The 19,864-nt window shown below is 36.4% G+C and overlaps 2 protein-coding genes across 5 annotated transcripts in view; one reads left to right on the top strand and one right to left on the bottom strand.

Moving 5' to 3' along the window:
- The window catches only part of LOC111428761 (transducin-like enhancer protein 4), a 200,846-nt gene that overhangs the window by 136,836 nt on the left and 44,146 nt on the right, over positions 1 to 19,864 (top strand). For 2 of the 4 annotated variants that reach the window (XM_071194706.1, XM_071194705.1), the window contains exons 6-7: positions 15,526 to 15,567; positions 15,778 to 16,015. In XM_071194706.1, coding sequence (XP_071050807.1) covers positions 15,526 to 15,567; positions 15,778 to 16,015 — 280 coding nt within the window. The remainder of the gene's footprint in view (positions 1 to 15,525; positions 15,568 to 15,777; positions 16,016 to 19,864) is intronic. The other 2 variants (XM_071194708.1, XM_071194707.1) reach the window with 1 other exon arrangement.
- LOC111422416 (adult-specific cuticular protein ACP-20-like) lies at positions 3,741 to 4,294 on the bottom strand. The gene has a single exon (XM_023055618.2). The coding sequence runs from the start codon at positions 4,246 to 4,248 to the stop codon at positions 3,793 to 3,795; it is 456 nt and encodes a 151-aa protein (XP_022911386.2). The 5' UTR covers positions 4,249 to 4,294; the 3' UTR covers positions 3,741 to 3,792.

Below are 19,864 nucleotides of genomic sequence, written 5' to 3'. Positions count from 1 at the left end.
TGTTAAAATAATTATATAACTAAGACGGTTTAATCACATCAACGTAATTCCAGAGTTCATCTAAAACCTGGAGAATAAATCCAGACTTTTCTTTACAGTTTGGAGTCTGACCAGAATAAATACAATGTTTTTTTTTTAATTTATAATCATACCAGTAAAGTGCCCAGAATAAATCCAGACTTTTTCTTGCAGTTTAGAGTTTAGCCAGAATAAATCCAGTATTTCTTTTAAAATCTAGAATTATATCAGTAGAATTTCTTGCTATTTAGAACTTTGTCGATGCAATTCTTGTCTTTCTCTTGCTATCTAGAATATGTCCATTGTAGTTCCTTTGACGATTAACACCTTCCCAGAACAAATTCCATCTTTTTTGTAGCTTATCACTTCGAAACTCATCCTGAAATCAACCCGAACCCAACTCAAACCTAAGACGAACCCAACTGGAATTTAACCTGAACCCAAGTCCAACTCAACCCGACTTCGAGTTGAGGTTCACTCACTGCAAGTGTTACTTTTCAAAAACGATAAGTGTATGTTTACGTTGGCTGCTCTCGCTTCGAAATTAATACTCTTCGATGAATTATGACCCATCCGATTTATAATTAATACCATTTTGAAGTTATTAAATCAAAAAATTATTATTATTCTCACTTTTTCTTGCTATTTGCTCCCTTTAGTCATTGTAAGTCTACCTACAGTAAACCCAGAACTTCTCTTGCAGCTAAGAATCTGACCAGAATAAATCCAGTATTTTTTTTTTAATCTAAAATCAAACCAGTAGAATATCTTGCTATCCAGAACATGTTCAGTGCAATTCCAAACAATTCCTTCATTCCTGGAATCTGTCCAGAATAAATCCAGACTTTTTCTTGCAGTTTAGAGTTTGGCCAGAATGAATCCAGACGTATTCTTGCAGCTTGGAGTCTGACCAGAATAAATCCGATGGTTCTTCTTTTAATTCAGAATGTCCAGAATAAATCCACACTTTTTCTTGCAGTTTGGAGTTTGCCAAGAATAAAGTATTTCTCTTAAAATCTAGAATCATGTATGTATGTATATATGGATTACCACACTTAGGCCCCATTGGACCTCATGGTCATCCTCCCATCACACACTCTGGTTACATCAACCAGCCTAGGGATTTGCCAAAGACTAGGACATCTCCCAGAGGTGTGATCCTGATATGATGAGGGGCAATCACACAAGATGTGTCTGACCTTGATAAGAATAAGATGTTCCTGAATAAAATAATGAATAGAATCATACCAGTAGAATTTATTGCTATTTCGATGCAATTTTTGACTTCCCCTTGCTATCTAGTATATGTCCGGAGTAAATTCAGAGGTTTTCTTGCAGTTTGGAGTTTTACAAGAATAAATCCAGTCTTTTTCTTAAAATGTAGAACCACATCAATAAAATTTCTTGCTATTTAGAACTTTGTTTCGAATGTTGTTGTTTGTATTGCTATCTCGAATATGTCCAATGTAGTTTCCTTTGATGACCAACACCTTCCCAGAATAAACTCAAACTTTCTTGCAGCTCATCATTGCAAAGCTCATCCTGAAATTAATCCGAACCCAATTCGAACCAAATCGAAACCCAACTCAAAACCTAAGACGAAACCAACTGGAATTCAACCTGAACCCAAATCCAACCCAACCCAAACATACTCCAACCTCAATCTTAACCCAACCCAAACATAGCACGAACCCAACCTGAATCCAATCTGCACCCAATTCCAATCCAACCCAAATCTAATCCCAACCCAAACATACTCCAACCTCAATCCTAACCCAACCCAAACACAGCACGAACCCAACCTGAATCCAATCTGAACCCAATTCCAGACCCCATCTCAAACTTCGAGTTGAGGTTCGCCCACTGCAAGTGTTACTTTTCAAAAAAGATTTTGAACCTGAATTATAGAAAGATGATGATAACGACAGTTTGGGAGTGGCACATCTTTTTAATGAATATTAAAAAGCGCTATTATGCAATAGCAAAATAAACCGAGTTGGCCAAAGTACCATGTCAACTCGAGAATATAAGGCATGCTTTAAAAGTTGAGGAGGGATTTTGTTAATATATGATGTACAGGATTTTGAGTTAGTTTCATTAAAACGAGCAAGTTGAGAACTAAGCCCAGATACCTCATGATCAGGATTCTTTTCCATTTTGTTATATTTTCTTGATGTTTTGCTACTGCCTAATTCTAATTCTTTTTCTGTATTATGTCTAGTCGTTGTAAATTAATTCTGGAGTCTCACCAATGTAATTCCAGATGGAATTGCTGGATCTTGCTGGTTATAGCAAGCTTCTTCTTGCACTTTTTTAATTAACTTTACTTTAATATCGAGGTGATTAAAAAAGATTATTATATTGTGATAACTTTTTATTATAATCTAAGAAACAACATAATTACAATTTTGGAATATGACCAGAATAAATCCAGTGTTTTTTTTTAATCTAGAATCATACCAGTGGAATATCTTGCTATTTAGAACTCTGTAGAAGCAATTATTAGCTTTATTCTACTATCTAGAATATCTTCAGTGCAATTCTAGACATTTCCTACATTCCTGGAGTCTATCCAGAATAAATCCCGACTTTTTCTTGCAGTTTAGAGTTTGGCCAGAATAAAACTAGATCTTTTCTTGCAGCTTAAAGACTAACCAGAATAAATGCAGTGTTTTTTTAAATCTAGAATCAAACCAGTAGAATGTCCTTCTATCTAGAATTCTGTCGATGCAATTTTTGACTTCCCCTTGCTATCTATATAGTATATGTCCGGAGTAAATGCAGAGGTTTTCTTGCAGTTTGGAGTTTTACCAGAATAAATCCAGTCTTTTTCTTAACATGTAGAACCATACCAATAGAATTTCTTGCTATTTAGATCTTTGTCGATGCAATTCTTGTCTTTTTCTTGCTATCTAAAATATGTCCAATGTAGTTCCTTTGATGACTAACACCTTCCCAGAACAAACTCAAACTTTTTTGCAGCTTATCACTGCGAAGCTCATCCTGAACTCAACCCAAACCTAAGACGAACCCAACTGGAATCCAACCTGAACCCAAATCGAACCCAACCCAAATCCAATCCCAACCCAACCCAGTCTCAATCCAACCTAAATCCAACCCGAACTTCGATTTAAGGTTCAAACTACCAGTGTTACTTTTCAAAAAAGATTTTGACCCTGTACTATGAAAAGATGATGATAACAACATTTTGGGAGTGCCACGTCTCTTTAATTAATATTAAACAGCAATAGCAAAATAAACCGGGAATATAGGACATGCTTTAAAAGTTGAGGAGAAATTTTGGGTAATATATGATGTACAGGATTTTGAGTTAATTTCATTCAAATGAGCAGATTGAGGATTAAGCCCAGATACTTCATGGTAATTCTGACGAAGGGAATCAATTCCTTCGCAATTCGCAATATTTTCTTGATATTAGGGCTTCTGCCTAGTTCTAATTCTTTTTCTGTATGATGTCTACTCGTTGTAAATTAAGTTTGGAGTCTCACCACTCTAATTCTAACTTTTGTCTTAAAGCTTGGAATTATCGTAAAGCTGTCCAACATAATTGTGGACTTTTTTTTTGCAACTCGACATCTCACCAGTACAATTCTAGACGTTATGTTAAAATTTGTAGTCATGCCACTGTGATATCTTGCTGATTAAAGCAAGATTCTTCTTGTGCTTTAATATTGAGGTGGTTAAAAAAGAATACTATTATTATGATAACTTTTTATTATAATCTAAGAAACAACATAATAACAATTTTAATATTTAATTTTTCCAATCGCGTCTTCCTTGTGGGTGCCAAGCTTCACCTTCACGAATCACCTTCGCATTAAATCCATTTTTATCATCAGCTTCATATTTAACAATCCTCCTAGTACCATCAGGTTCCACCAATGAATATTGTCCAACGACTCTATCTTTAACACGTTCCTCCCATTGCTCCTTTTTATCTCCTGTTTTTGGATCTGCTACCCCATAATTATATTCGTATTTAGCTGGAGCCCATTGATCTTTTCCTTCATCCCATCCACCATTATTTCCACCATTATTTCCACCATCATTTCCACCATCATTTCCACCATCATTTCCACCATAATTTCCTCCACCATTTCCACCCCAATTACCACCACTATTACTTTGCCAATCTCGTCCCGTCCAAGATCTAGCTTCGTAAGAATAAACCGTGCAGAAAATTGTTGCTAATAAAACCAATTTAATCATTTTGAATGTGTTAAGTGTGTTAACTCAATTAAGATGAAAATTGAATTGATTCGTTGAGATTGGAAGTCTTTATTTATATAAATACGACTTTCACTTAACACTTAATTAATCAATAAATAAACATTTATTTTCGGCGCGGCCTTGCAATTCTTTTGGTATTTAGACCGGAAAATATGAACGATTGTTGAAGAAAGTCGCCTACATGCACCTCTTGTTGTATAACATATAGTAAAAGCTTATGTAATTCCTTTATCAATTTCGTAGTTTAAATGGACAACATTCTGGTGGAAAGGAGGCAGAAAAATGCGAAATTCGCTAACACTCAAAATCAATAGGCGTAAAGAAAATATTTCGTTACGGTTCGTTAGGTTTTAATGCCAAGCAAACGTAATATTTATATAAATTTCACCATCAACTATAAATTTTCGTCATTAAATTATTAAATATGCTTCAAATAATTGTTATTGTCATTAATAACGGATAATTAGATTAAAATTTCCTTTCGCAACTTAATTTAACATATACGACGTAAATATACGCTTCGGATTGATTGCAAGGGCAATTAAATTTTTTATTAAATAACGTAATATGATCCGCACGCATTTACGGTCCGTTAGAATGAAAATGATAGCTATTACTTTAACCGAACATTATAATTTATTATCCACGTGATCATTAAATAGTAATGTCAGTTGCATTATCGTGTGTAATCAGTAAACAGGTACAAACCCTGACTAAGTAGTTAATGTATAATTCAGATGTTATATATACAGGATGTTTCAGCATTTTTAATCTCCAAAAGTCCAATAAATTCATCAAATTTTCATATTTTTCTCAATATTGACGCATCTGAGAATAAAAGTGAAAGAGAGCAATATTGTTAAGAAAAAAATTTGCTACAACTTTTGTTTTAAAAATTTTTTTATAACATGCTCCATTTCCAGAGTGTTACCATTAAGTACTTGCTAAAGCAACAAATTCATCCAATTTTTATATTTTCGTATTTTTCTCGATATTGACGCATCTAATAGTAAAAGTGCAAGAGAGCAATATTGCTAAGAATTAAATTTGCTACAACTTTTGTTCTAAAAGTTTTTTTATAACATGCTCCGTTTCCAGAGTGGTACCATTAAGTACTTGCTAAAGCAACAAATTCATCCAATTTTTATATTTTCGGATTTTTGTCGATATTGACGCATCTAATAGTAAAAGTGCAAGAGAGCAATATTGCTAAGAATAAAATTTGCTACAACTTTTGTTGTAAAAGTTTTTTTATAACATTCTCCATTTCCAGAGTGTTACCATTAAGTACTTGAAAAAGCAAGAAATTCATCCAATTTTCATATTTCCGTATTTTTCTCGATATTGACGCATCTAGTAGTAAAAGTGCAAGAGAGCAATATTGCTAAGAATTAAATTTGCCACAACTTTTGTTCTAAAAGTTTTTTTATAACATGCGCCGTTTCCCGAGTGGTACCATTAAGTATTTGCAAAAGCAAGAAATTCATCCAATTTTCATATTTCCGTATTTTTCTCGATATTGACGCATCTAGTAGTAAAAGTGCAAGAGAGCAATATTGCTAAGAATAAAATTTGCTACAACTTTTGTTCTAAAAGTTTTTTTATAACATGCTCCGTTTCCAAAGTGTTACCATTAAGTACTTGCAAAAGCAATAAATTCATCCAATTTTCTTATTTTCGTATTTTTCTCGATACTGACGCATCTAATAGTAAAAGTGCAAGAGAGCAATATTGCTAAGAATAAAATTTGCTACAACTTTTGTTGTAAAAGTTTTTTATAACATTCTCCATTTCCAGAGTGTTACCATTAAGTACTTGAAAAAGCAAGAAATTCATCCAATTTTCATATTTCCGTATTTTTCTCGATATTGACGCATCTAGTAGTAAAAGTGCAAGATAGCAATATTGCTAAGAATAAAATTTGCTACAACTTTTGTTCTAAAAGTTTTTTTATAACATGCTCCGTTTCCAAAGTGTTAGCATTAAATATTTACAAAAGCAACAAATTCATCCAATTTTTCTATTTTCGTATTTTTCTTGATATTGACGCATGTAAGAACAAATGTGAAAAAGAGCAATATTGCTAAGAATAAAATTTGCTACAACTTTTGTCCTAAAAGTTATTTTGTAACATACTCCATTTCCAGAGTGTTACCATTAAGTACTTGCAAAAGCAACAAATTCATCCAAATTTCATATTTTCTAATTTTTTCTCGATATTGACGCATCTAATAGTAAAAGTGCAAGAGAGCAATATTGCTAAGAATAAAATTTGCAATAACTATTCTTCTAAAAGTTTTTTTATAACAGGCTTCGTTTCCAGAGTGTTACCATTAAGTATTTGCAAAAGCAACAAATTCATCCAATTTTCCTATTTCCGTATTTTTCTTGATATTGACGCGTGTAAGAGCAAAAGTGAAAGAGAGCAATATTGCTAGGAATAAAATTTGCTACAACTTTTGTTCTAAAAGTTTTTTTATAACATGCTCCGTTTTCAAAGTGTTACCATTAAGTACTTGCAAAAGCAATAAATTCATCCAATTTTCTTATTTTCGTATTTTTCTCGATATTGACGCATCTAATAGTAAAAGTGCAAGAGAGCAATATTACTAAGAATAAAATTTGCTACAACTTTTGTTCTAAAAGTTTTTTTATAACATGCGCCGTTTCCCGAGTGGTACCATTAAGTATTTGCAAAAGCAAGAAATTCATCCAATTTTCATATTTCCGTATTTTTCTCGATATTGACGCATCTAGTAGTAAAAGTGCAAGAGAGCAATATTGCTAAGAATAAAATTTGCTACAACTTTTGTTCTAAAAGTTTTTTTATAACATGCTCCGTTTTCAAAGTGTTACCATTAAGTACTTGCAAAAGCAACAAATTCATGCAATTTTCATATTTTCGTATATTTCTCGATATTGACGCATCTAATAGTGAAACCGCAAGAGAGCAATATTGTTAAGAATAAAATTTGCTATAACTTTTGTTTCAAAAGTTTTTTTATAACATGTTCCGTTTCCCGGATGTTACCATTAACAACTTGAAAAAGCAACAAATTATGCAAATAACATAATTGCATAAATTAGTCGCTTTTGGTAAACACCCTGTCAACATCGAATAGTACTAGCGGTGATCGAAAGACCCAAGCTTTATTTATCGATATCCCCAGAATTTTCGTAAAATAATTAATAACTTGGCAACCTTACATTCAAAAATTTAAAACAAGATATGCAGTTGTAACATTTAAGACACCCAATCAGCATATCTAAAAAAATACATAGGGTTCCATTTAAAAAAATTAAGTTGAGTGCGGTCCTGGAATAGTGAAACACCCAGTATAACTGGAAATAATTTGAATCGATGCAGCTTTGATGGTAATATATGATGACATAAAACCATTTCTTTAATTTTCAACAATAAAGCCACTATTTTCCGTCCTCGCATTATTGACTCACCCTGTATATACAGGGTGTTCAACAGCACACTGTAATTGTCGATGAAATTCAATTAGGGCAAACTTTTTAATTATTAATGTAAATAATAATATATATCAACGATAAATAGAAATACAAGCGGTTATAAATTAAATAATTAAATACACTTGTTAAATACAACGAGACAAGTACAATACATAATTAATATAATTAATAAAATAGGTCGAAACAAAACGACGAGTGGGAACGGGGCAACAACGCGTACAATAATTTAATTGCGCGTCCGGACGCAATTTCCGCCGTTGAATTGTACGACTAAAACTTCTGCGTACAAACGCGCAATTAATACCAAAATTACCCCGGCTCGGCGCAAGTACGAACGAATTTCCAACCGCCCTATTTAATTTTACACGTCCCAACAAATTGGTTGCAATCTTTCATTCTCGTCCGCGTCGGAGCTTTTCAAAATTTCCGCGGCAAACCAATTATTAGCGGAGAACGAAATTGATTATTAGTTCGCGTGCGAGTCGCAATTATCACCACCACCCTCTAAAATAAACCGTGTATAAACAACAACGACCATCATCATCATCAAAAACCCCCTTTACTCCCGCTTTTCGCTATTAATTAATTGTCATCGAACGGCTATTAATTAATTAATCGAACGATTTTCACCACTGGGACTATTCAAATTTCATTTGGCTATTTTACCATATATAGGTGTCCCAAAATTCATTACACAAAATTTATTACTCTCTTTATGTCTTCAAATGTCAGAATCTCCATATTTGTTAATGTATGAGCCTCTGCAGTTTTTGATGCATAAAAGTTCTGCTTTATGTCGAGATTGTGGAGTGAAGTGAGTCGCTATAGTTTATTAAAGAGGAGTATTGCCATATCAGTCTGGAGTGCCACGTGGAAATGTCTAAGTAGAAAGAATAAACAGAATTATAATACCATGCTTGTCGAAATTATATGAGAATAAACCTAATAATTGATATAAACATCTAAGAAGACTCCAAGAAGCTATAAACAGCACATATCAAAGAAATATTAACACAACACCATTTGACTTAATGTTTGGAGTAACCATGAGAAGAAAAGAGGAAATCAGATTAAAGGAAATAATCCAACAAGAATACCAAAAACAATTTGGTCGACAGTCAAGATCGACAACAATCACGACAACAATCAAGATCGACAGAAGTTACGAGAACAAGCAAAACAACAGATAGGAAAAGTACAAGAAGAAAATGTAAAAGCTTACAACAAAAACGAAAACCGGTAAGCCTATATGAAGAAGGTAGCATCGCAGCTATGAAAAAAACGCAATTCCAAGCAGAATCGAAATTGTTGCCTAAATTTATGGGTCCATACCGCATTACTAAAGCGATAGGTCCGGATCGTTATGAATTAGAAAAACTTGGCGTGTAAACTGGTCCATTTCGAACGAAAATTAGTATCGTTGCCAAATTGAAATTGTGGAATCCGACACAATCTTTCAGATGACTAGTAGACACCCTATATATATTAGCGTTAGATTGTTGCATATTTTTCATTAAAGTTGTACTGTTAGCACTGTCACTAGAACTAACACAATACCCAGAACTAGAATCATTCGGGTTTGGCCGCCTTGAGAGACGTGCGGCTAAATTCGAATGATTCTAGTTCTCGATCTATTGCTAGTTCTAGTATTGCATTAAAACTATCACTAGAACTAACACTAGACCTAGAACTATAATCATTCGGGTTTAGCCGTCTTGAGATACGTGCGGCTAAACCCGAATGAGTCTAGTTCTCGGTCTGCTGCTAGTTCTAGTATTGCACTAAGACTATCACTAGAACTAACACAAGAACTAGAAACATTCGGGTTTAGCCGTTCGTCTCTCAAGACGGCTAAACCCGAATGATTCTAGTTCTAGGTCTAATGTTAGTTCTAGTGACAAAGGTAGGTAGCGCTAGTTAGCATAAGATTTTTATAGCTTGCTTGATTTTCTGATATATGACTCGCATACAAATTTATATTTTCTATATCACTAGATATTGTAAAAAACTTGAGCAGCGTTTTTCTCAACTCTGTTAAAAATGAGTTACAATTGTTTTCGTTGCATGAGTCGATATGATGACATAAAACCGTCCCCGCACTATTGACTCACCCTGTATAATATATTCGTAACCATGGAAACGTAATGTTTACAATTTTCCTATTTTCGTATTTTTCTCAATATTGACGCGTGTAAGAGCAAAAGTGAAAGAGAGCAATATTGCTAAGAATAAAATTTGCAAGAACTTTTGTAACATACTCCATTTCCAGAGTGTTACCATTAAGTACTTGCAAAAGCAACAAATTCAAGCAATTTTCATATTTTCGTATTTTTCTCGATATTGATGCATCTAATAGTAAAAGTGCAAGAGAGCAATATTGCTAAGAATAAAATTTGCAACAACTTTTGTTCTAAAAGTTATTTTGTAACATACTCCATTTCCAGAGTGTTACCATTAAGTACTTGCAAAAGCAAGAAATACACCCAATTTTCATATTTCCGTATTTTTCTCGATATTGATGCATCTAAAAGTAAAAGTGCAAGAGAGCAATATTGCTAAGAACAAAATTTGCTACAAATTTTGTTGTAAAAGTTTTTTTATAACATGCTCCATTTCCAGAGTGTTACCATTAAGTACTTGCAAAAGCAAGAAATTCATCCAATTTTCATATTTCCGTATTTTTCTCGATATTGACGCATCTAACAGTAAAAGTGCAAGAGAGCAATATTGCTAAGAATAAAATTTGCTACAACTTTTGTTCTAAAAGTTTTTTTATAACATGCTCCATTTCCAGAGTGTTACCATTAAGTACTTGCAAAAGCAACAAATTCATGCAATTTTCATATTTTCGTATTTTTCTCGATATTGATGCATCTAATAGTAAAAGTGCAAGAGAGCAATATTGCTGAGAATAAAATTTGCAACAACTTTTGTTCTAAAAGTTATTTTGTAACATACTCCATTTCCAGAGTGTTACCATTAAGTACTTGCAAAAGCAAGAAATACATCCAATTTTCATATTTCCGTATTTTTCTCGATATTGATGCATCTAAAAGTAAAAGTGCAAGAGAGCAATATTGCTAAGAATAAAATTTGCTACAACTTTTGTTCTAAAAGTTTTTTTATAACATGCTCCATTTCCAGAGTGTTACCTTTAAGTACTTGCAAAAGCAAGAAATTCATCCAATTTTTATATTTCCGTATTTTTCTCGATATTGACGCATCTAACAGTAAAAATGCAAGAGAGCAATATTGCTAAGAATAAAATTTGCAACAACTTTTGTTCTAAAAGTTTTTTTTTAACATGCTCCATTTCCAGAGTGTTACCATTAAGTACTTGCAAAAGCAAGAAATTCATCCAATTTTCATATTTCCCTATTTTTCTCGATATTGACGCATCTAACAGTAAAAGTGCAAAAAAGCAATATTGCTAAGAATAAAATTTGCTACAACTTTTGTTCTAAAAGTTTTTTTATAACATGCTCCATTTCCAGAGTGTTACCATTAACTACTTGCAAAAGCAACAAATTCATCCAATTTTCATATTTCCGTATTTTTCTCGATATTTTTCTCGTTTAGCCGCTCGTCTATCAAGACGGCTAAACCCGAATGATTCTAGTTTTAGGTCTAATGTTAGTTCTAGTGACAGTGGTAGGTAGCGCTAGTTAGCATAAGATTTTTATAGCTTGCTTGATTTTCTGATATATGACTCGCATACAAATTTATATTTTCTATATCACTAGATATTGTAAAAAACTTGAGCAGCGTTTTTCTCAACTCTGTTAAAAATGAGTTACAATTGTTTTCGTTGCATGAGTCGATATGATGACATAAAACCGTCCCCGCACTATTGACTCACCCTGTATACATTCATAACCATGGAAACGTAATGTTTACATTTTCCAATTTCTCTAAAACTGTCAAAATAAATAAGTAATTGGAAAACAAAGAAAAATGAAATGATGTGTGATAGAAATGTTGAACGTTATATCTCTGCGTCATTTCGACTTCATAAGTCAGCGTTAGTCTGTAGATTCAAGTCAAAGCCAAGAGGGCGTCTAAGCCGATCCGAGAGATCTCTAGGCGACCCGAGCTCGCGGCCGGATTTCTGGATTTTAGGATTTCTCGTCGAGCCGCGAAATATTTACCGTTACGTCGGCTCGTTCGGATAATCCCCGATTCCAAAGACATTGTCTGTCAGAGGGGTTTCTTCGGATTTCGGTTTATGCAACCAAACTTACGCGACTTAAAACCTAAAATTAGAGTTTTACTCAAAAGAGGCTCTGGATTCTTTTTTTTTTTCGTGATGTCGGATGGGTTGGAAAAGAAAATGGGGATGGGAAGCCCGCATCACAATTTGCAAAAGCGTTCCCCCTATTTCCCATTACGTCCTTTACGCCACCGTAAATTAAATTTTCGTCCGGCGTTAGCAGAGAGCGACGCGCGCAGAACATTCGGAGCGGCGGGTGGTGTGTAGAGTAGACGATAGGGGGCGGTGAGACGAAAAAGCGGCGCTCCACCGAATTTAAAAAAGCTTTATTTCAGCAAACACGAGCCCGCCGGCCCGTAAAGCTCTGCCGCTGCGCTTTTTTCCCCCGCTCTGTTTTTCAATTTGCTCGAGTGCCGGGACGCTTTGTTCGGCGTGCGCGCCTCCGCCCCCTCAATTCGCACAAAAGGGGCGCTACCACCGTTACTACCAACCCTCGTTCCCCCAAGCTCGAATAACGCCATCTGGTGCGGGACGCAAAAAGCCTCCCCCGACCATCATAATCCAATTAGTTGGCGATGCAAGTGACGTACTCGGTACCTCGTTGACATGTTCGCAGTGGCGCCCCCGAAAAACTGCATAATCCAGCAACGCGCGGCCCTCCGCGATCAAGTACCCCATTCAATTATTGCTGCTCGCGCCCGCCGTTTTATTACAATTGCCGTACGTTCGTTCGTTACAGCAGGACTTTTTTACAACTTTTTTTTAACGGCGGGCCATTTTTCATCGTCCCGAACGAACCAGTATTGATTAACTAGAAGGGCTGTTGAGCGTGTCGAAAATATGAGAGCGCGTTTTTAAACGGCGATTGACAAGCGGCGGACAGCGAACCTGTAGCGGGTTTTATTTGTTTTACGCGGGGTGTCGAACCTCCAATTACACTAAATTGAAAATACTAAATCGAAATCGTTAAAAAAATTTAAATATAGACATCAATATAGTCATCATTGCAAGTATGCAACCAATATCACAGTATTGGTATTGCAATAACTAAATCGCGTATTTTGGTAGTTTGGTAAAGATAACCAATTAATAATTAAAGACTGTATCGTTAACTTCTATTTGACTTCTTTCAACTATATCTCTTACAATTAATTACACTATACATATACTAGACTTACTGCTAACGTAGCACAACAAACCTTGTTATGTTTGTTGTACTAACCTTATTAACTTTCGAGTGGGTGCGCTGTCATAAAATGTATGACAATTTTCGTTTTTATAATATATCTCCTTAGGTTAGGCATGTATTTTGAACATGATGAAAAAAAAATGTAAAAAACTATACATTGAGGTTGTCTTTATGGCAAAAAAGGTATAAAGGTGTCCCGTATCTTCTGCATCAGAGCATTATACGGTTGTAGGATACATTATTCTGAAGCGATCTTTCTAATAAAATTCTTCCGAAATGTTTATAATAACCACACAACTGTTTAACGTCGTCCAATAGCGGAAAACGTTTATTTCTCTTTCCGTGTCGAATCTATTGGTGAGTACACGTGCGAAACTAGTTTAGAACGGCGCGGTGGACCGGCCGGGGGTGAGACCGATTGTCTGAGTGTGATTTACGCACTCCGAAGGCATTTCCCTTCCAAAGCTATAAAAATCTTATGCTAACTAGTGCTACTTACCACTATCACTAGAACTAACATTAGACCTAGAACTAGAAACATTCGGGCTTAGCCGCTCGTCTCTCAAGACGGCTAAACCCGAATGATTATAGTTCTAGGTCTTGTGTTAGTTCTAGGTCTTGTGTTAGTTCTAGGTTTTGTGTTAGTTCTAGATAGTGCTAGTGCAAGCCGCCTTTTGAGACTTTCGGCTAAACCCGAATGTTTCTAGTTCTAGGTCTAGTGTTAGTTCTAGTTTTACACTAGCACTATCTAGAACTAACACTAGACCTAGAACTAGAATCATTCGGGTTTAGCCGTCTTGAGAGACGTGCGGCTAAACCCGAATGTTTCTAGTTCTAGGTCTAATGTTAATTCTAGTGGCAGTGGTAGGTAGCGTTAGTTAGCATAAGATATTACTATGTTGCATATTCTATTTGAACTAAAACTAGAACTAGCACTAAACTTAAAACTAGAAACACTCGGGTTGAACCATCTTGAAAGACGTACGGCTTGAAAACTCAAGCTTTTTCCAAGCAAAACTTTTCCTCTGCAAAACTACTCAATACCTGTACTATTAAGCTATGTTACATTTTATGTGGAACAGTGCAAGTGCATAGTAGTTTCGTAGCTATGGTTACTGCTTTCATACAGTGTGTTAATTAATTATCGTACCCGACGTCATCATTGCAGATATGCAACCAATATCACAGTACTGGTATTGCAATACGCGATTTGCGTATTCAGATATATTCAGTGTGATATTGGTTGCATACTTGCAATGATGACACTCGGTATGTAGTTTATAAATGTTGTTAGATTTCAAAAATTAATCGATTTCATTTTATGTTCCTAATACTTGTATGATATAAATGAAATATTTTTACTCTTAATAATAATGTAATACTTATTAATACGGACCTGATGTCATAAAATTTATGAAACGCGCCCGCTGGTGTTATAAAAATCGGATGGTCGAAGGTTAAGTAACGTTTTCATCCACAAAACCGAAATCCAATATAAACGTTTTCAAACATCATCTCTTTTGGTCGAAATACACCCTCGAGACTTCGCCCTCTTGAACCACCCCGTAACCACCCGCGACTCCCGTCTCGCATTATTAAAATCGAAATATTCATCTTATTATTCAGATGGGGTTCAAGTGAATAGTCGAGGGCGATATTCAAGTTCGGCCGAGCGTGAACTCTCGAGGGTTGGCGTCGTTCTTCGGGTCCCCGGCGCCACTCGAGCCGCCCCTTTGTGCCCCTTTATGCTGCTCGAGGCCGTATTTATAGATCTCTCGAAAAACCGGTGGCCGCGGGGATTCGGCGCGAAAATAAAGCCCCAGATTAGCATTAAAAATGTACCCGGTCCCGAAACTGCGGTGGAAAATTTGCACGGGAGCGGATTGTAGGGTGAAGCCGCCGCCCCCGGCCGAGATCTCCTTTGTTATTCATGCACCGGTGGAAAACGCTTTTCTCGCCCGCCTCGCGCTCCTTTTTCCACTTCTTTCACCACCGCCGCTTACTCCCGTATCTACCCTTAAATCTTCCGCTCCCAACTCCCCGTGGGGGATTTCGTCCCCGGAAATTTCCACTTTTGTTTCACAGGGAGAGACTCGGTTTTAAATATTGACGTCGTGCATCCATCTTGGGAACTCACCCCTTGCATTTTTCACGCCTTTAGACAAAGCTGTCGAGGTTTCCCAGTGATGATGGGATCGTGAAAAGAAGTTTAACTTTTTGCTTTTACTAAAATACAAAATTTTTTTTTAGTTTCAGATTTTTATTAAACCATATTTTCTTGGTTTTATAATGTTTTATGAAATAACGTTTTTAGCGATAAAATAACTCTCTCTACGTAGAGTATTTAGTGTATTTCTATCTCTGTTTTTGTTTGTAGAAAAAGTTTCCCGATTCTATGATCCATCACGTCATGTTTCAGGTTAGTTTTAGTTTTCTGCTTCTCACACCTGCCCTTTTCCGCCACTTTTTGCGATCACTCACTGACTACCTCACCATTTCTTCTGCGGCTTTGTCGCTTTTTCTTATTAAACAAAACTAACCCTGAAACTACTAAAACCCTTTTTCTAACATCCGGCTTTGAATTTTTTTTATGAGAAAAAAATAAAATTATATTTTCTATTATTTTCAGCAACAAAGGCCGGATCTTCCGAGACTACTACAACAAATGCACGCTCAACAATTACCTGCACACGCCGCTGCGCCCCCTATTTCAATGATGCCACATCCTGGTTTAGGGGCGCCACCCCCAAGTACGGCTGCTAGCATATTGGGGCTTTCTTCACTTGGTGGAGGACCTGCTCATAATCCATTAGCGATGTTAGCTAAACCAGATCTTCATCGATCCGATGACGTCAAATCAAATAGTGGTAAGAAATAATTATTATTTTGGTATTACTTATAAGCATTTTATTGTTTTTTAACCCTTCCTCTATAAACCTGGGTATTTCCTGTCCGACCTACAACTGTTTAGGCAAATAATTTCTTCATTTCATATAAAAAAATATGTATGCAAAAATAAATTTTTCGTTTACAGACGAAGGGTTAATATTTACAATTTTCCCTTCTACTATACAGGGCTTCCCAAAACTCCCAGGACGGAGCTATAAGTTTTAGAACAGGTTAGAACTTCCATGCCTACATTTTTAAATAGGTAATGAAAAAAGAAACACAATCCCATAAACCAAAACCCAATATCTTAATTCTTTTAAGAATTATGAGGTTTTCTTTCAACTATTTTCAACAAACTTATTTTCAAAATTTTACTTTTGATCATTCATGGCATTCATGACATGTTTTTTAGTTTCACTACACACCACCAGATGGCGCCACATTCATTTCAAATTTCCCGCGCTGTGACGTCACTTCCTGCGCGCGCACGTGCAGACGTCACAGGGGGATTAGGGGGATTAACTTCCGGTCGGGAACTCTCGTTTTTATACTACTATTAACTCCAAAAATAGCACAAAAACTAGCCGAAAAAGAAAGAATCACTCTTTTAATGATTCGTGGCTTTGGGGATAGAACAAGATCTTACGATGAAGTGCGGCACGTGTTCAATGATTTTTTTTGATCACCGATCACCGATTTCTAAATCAACTGTCGAAAGAACTGTTCGAAGATTTCAAGAAGAGGGAACTGTAAAAGATCTTCCGAGAACTGGTAGACTGAAATCTGCAACAATTCCAGAAAAAACGAAGAACTGTCCTTTATTGCAGAACCTTCAAGTTTCTTACTAAAAGGGTTCACAAAATTTTGAAAAGAAATAAATATTTCCCCTGTAAGTTTCACCTAGTTCAGGAATTGAACGAAGGTGACTTCGAAGGAAGGTTGGAATTCTGCGAAATTTTCTTTTGAATGTTGTTTTCTCTGATAAGGCTACTTTCTACTTGAATGGCAAGGTTAATAGACACAATTATTGATATTAAAGTGACGAAAATCCACGTTTAATAAGAGAAGATCATCATCAAGACCGCAGAAAATTAATGTATGGACTGCACTGAGATCTTATATGTAACTGAACATTCCTTAATAATAAACTTTCCTTGAACTCCAATTGTTAATTTCAAGTCAAGTAACCAGAAACATTTTATGGACTGTTGTAAATAATCTTCCACCCTACCAAATTATAGAAAACATATGTGAAACAAAAATAAAATGTTAATAAAAATAACAATATGTTTATGAGAATTGTGAGGTTATAATTGTAGGTACAGTAGAGACTTGAAACTATAGCTAAATTCAGGTCGGTACATCCAACATGTCTGACTTTCTGATTACCCCCACCACCACCACATACGCACTCTAGATTATATATAAGATCTCAATGATGGATTGGTATTATGGGAGAGAATGTAATTGGTCCATTTTTTATTAATAGAAATTTGGACGGAGACAGATATCTGCAACTATTATAAAATCAAGTAATTTCAAGTGTTCCGTATACCCTAATGGTATTGACAATAAGTGGTTCCAACAAAGTGGTTTAGTCGTGCAAGCCTCACGTTTCCAAATCGTTGGATTTGTAGAAGAGTTGAAATTGAGTGATCATCAGAATCTCCTGATCTAACACCACTCGATTTTTTCTTTTGGGGGTTTCTGAAAAGTAAAGTGTATGCAACAAAACCAGAATGAATAAATGATTTGGAAAATCGCATACTTGAAGAAACCACCAATATCACTAGAAATAGGCTCCTGATGGTTCAAAATCCCATTTATGAGCGTTTGAGTCATTGCGAGACCGAAGAAGGTCGACAATTTAAACATTTGTTATAAAGATCGTAATAAACGTGCAAAAAAACATGAAAACATTTTATTTTCCCATTTGGTACCCAACCCAACCCCTCATCATTCTTGATAGAATTAAGATATCGGCTTTTGGTTTATGGGGTTGTGCTGCTTTTTCATTACCTTTAAAATAAGGTAAAACTCGACAGAGGTTGCTATTTAAAAATGTAGGGGTAGTCCCAACCCAAAACTTTTCCTTCGCTCGTTCAAAACTTATAGCTCCGTCCCGGGAGTTTTGGAAAGCCCTGTATATATATACACCTCCAGATCTTCTACACTCCTCCCCCTTTCCACCCCTTCGCCTCCTCGCCCCATCACCTCCCTCATCCATCTTTTGTATTCGCCCCCCTCTCCCAAAATCTGCTTCCTATCCATTGCCTCCTCCCTTAGTTCACTACACCCCTCTCCTCATTACCATAGCGAAATCTAGTCTCCAATCTCTTCCCTTCATCATCCCCCTCGATCAACAAATATTTTGGCAGTTCCTCTGTCACTATCTCCCCATACCTTTCATTGTATCTCCCTTTTCGTATCTGTGACCTTCTTTCCTGCCTCTGTATATCCCTGTCCCTATCTCTCAGTTTCACCAATACACATTTCACCTCTTTCCGCTGTTCTGTTTTCGATCTCAGTTAGTGAGTATCCCACTCTTCTATAATATTCTTCCCTGTGTCTTTGCCCATAGATCAGCCTCCTCTCCTTAATTTCCCTCCAGCACTCTCCCAGGATCCTGCAATGTGGTCTTGCTTCTATCATTTCCTCATACTTCACTGCTCTTCTCCCCACCTCCATCCATACTGCCTCCACCTTAACCTCCTCCCTCACTACATACCCTTCTTTTTTTTTACGAGGTTGGGGAAAATCTGCGAACAGACATCTGACCTGGGATCTTGAGCGGTCAGATAGTGTGGGGTTAAGGCACAAAAGCCCCGACCCACTAAAAACGAGCTTTCTTCGGAGTATTGTAAATTCATTCTCTCTGCCATTGAACCTTCTCCTCCCTTTCCTTTGTTACAACCACCTCCCTTACAAACTCTTCCACAATCTTCCATTTTTCTTTCAATTTTTTCCACATTTCCTCACATATTTCATTCCATCTTTTACAAGCAAAAAATGTATGCTCCACATCATCTATTTTATCTTCACAATAATCACACATTTCTTCCTCTCTTCTCTTATGTTTGTGTAAGTAGGCTTTAAAGCAACCATGACCACTCAAGAATTGGCACATACCCTGGGGTCTCCCTTGCCAACCCTAGTACCCATCTCCAATATCGTGTTTGAATATCGTCCAGCAAACTTTGTGCTCTCCATCCCCACACTTCTGCGCCGTACATCATTGTGCTCTTTACCAAGCCATCAAACATAACCTTTCTTTTTCCCACGTCCCTCTCAAAAGTTCTTTCTCCCCATCACCCTGTTCGCTCTTTTTTCCATCGCCCTCACGTGCGTCTCGACCTTATTACTTTCCGGGAAACCATATCCCAGGTACAGTCATGTTCACGGGAAATGCACACTCATGGTCAAGCGCTGTTGTGAGATCCGACATGCCGCTGGCTCGGCTGGCTAAACGGACTAAGCCGAACGCCCACGAGCTACGAGCTTGGTGTGCGCTCGGCTCAGCTCGTTTAGCCAGCGGCATGTCGGATCTCACAACAGCACTTGACCATGAGCGCGTAACCTTGAGCGTGCATTTCCCGTGAACATGACTATACGTGTACTCTTTCACTTGCTCTATCTCTCTTCCCTGCCACCTCCTCATTATCTTTTTTGTATTCTGGGTGTTTACCTCCAACCCCTTCGCTTTAAAATATCTTTCCAGAGCCCTTTCTCGAACAACAACCACCAAATCGTCCGCGTACGCCAAGGCGTGCACCTTTGTTCCTCCTATCACCCATTTTGGTATTAATAAATCATTTAATAAAGTCGAT

Source organism: Onthophagus taurus, chromosome 3, assembly GCF_036711975.1.
Source record: "Onthophagus taurus isolate NC chromosome 3, IU_Otau_3.0, whole genome shotgun sequence".
Taxonomy (NCBI): Eukaryota; Metazoa; Arthropoda; class Insecta; order Coleoptera; family Scarabaeidae; genus Onthophagus; species Onthophagus taurus.
The sequence above is the reverse complement of the archived record's forward strand: the minus strand, read 5'-3'. Positions and strand labels throughout refer to the sequence as shown.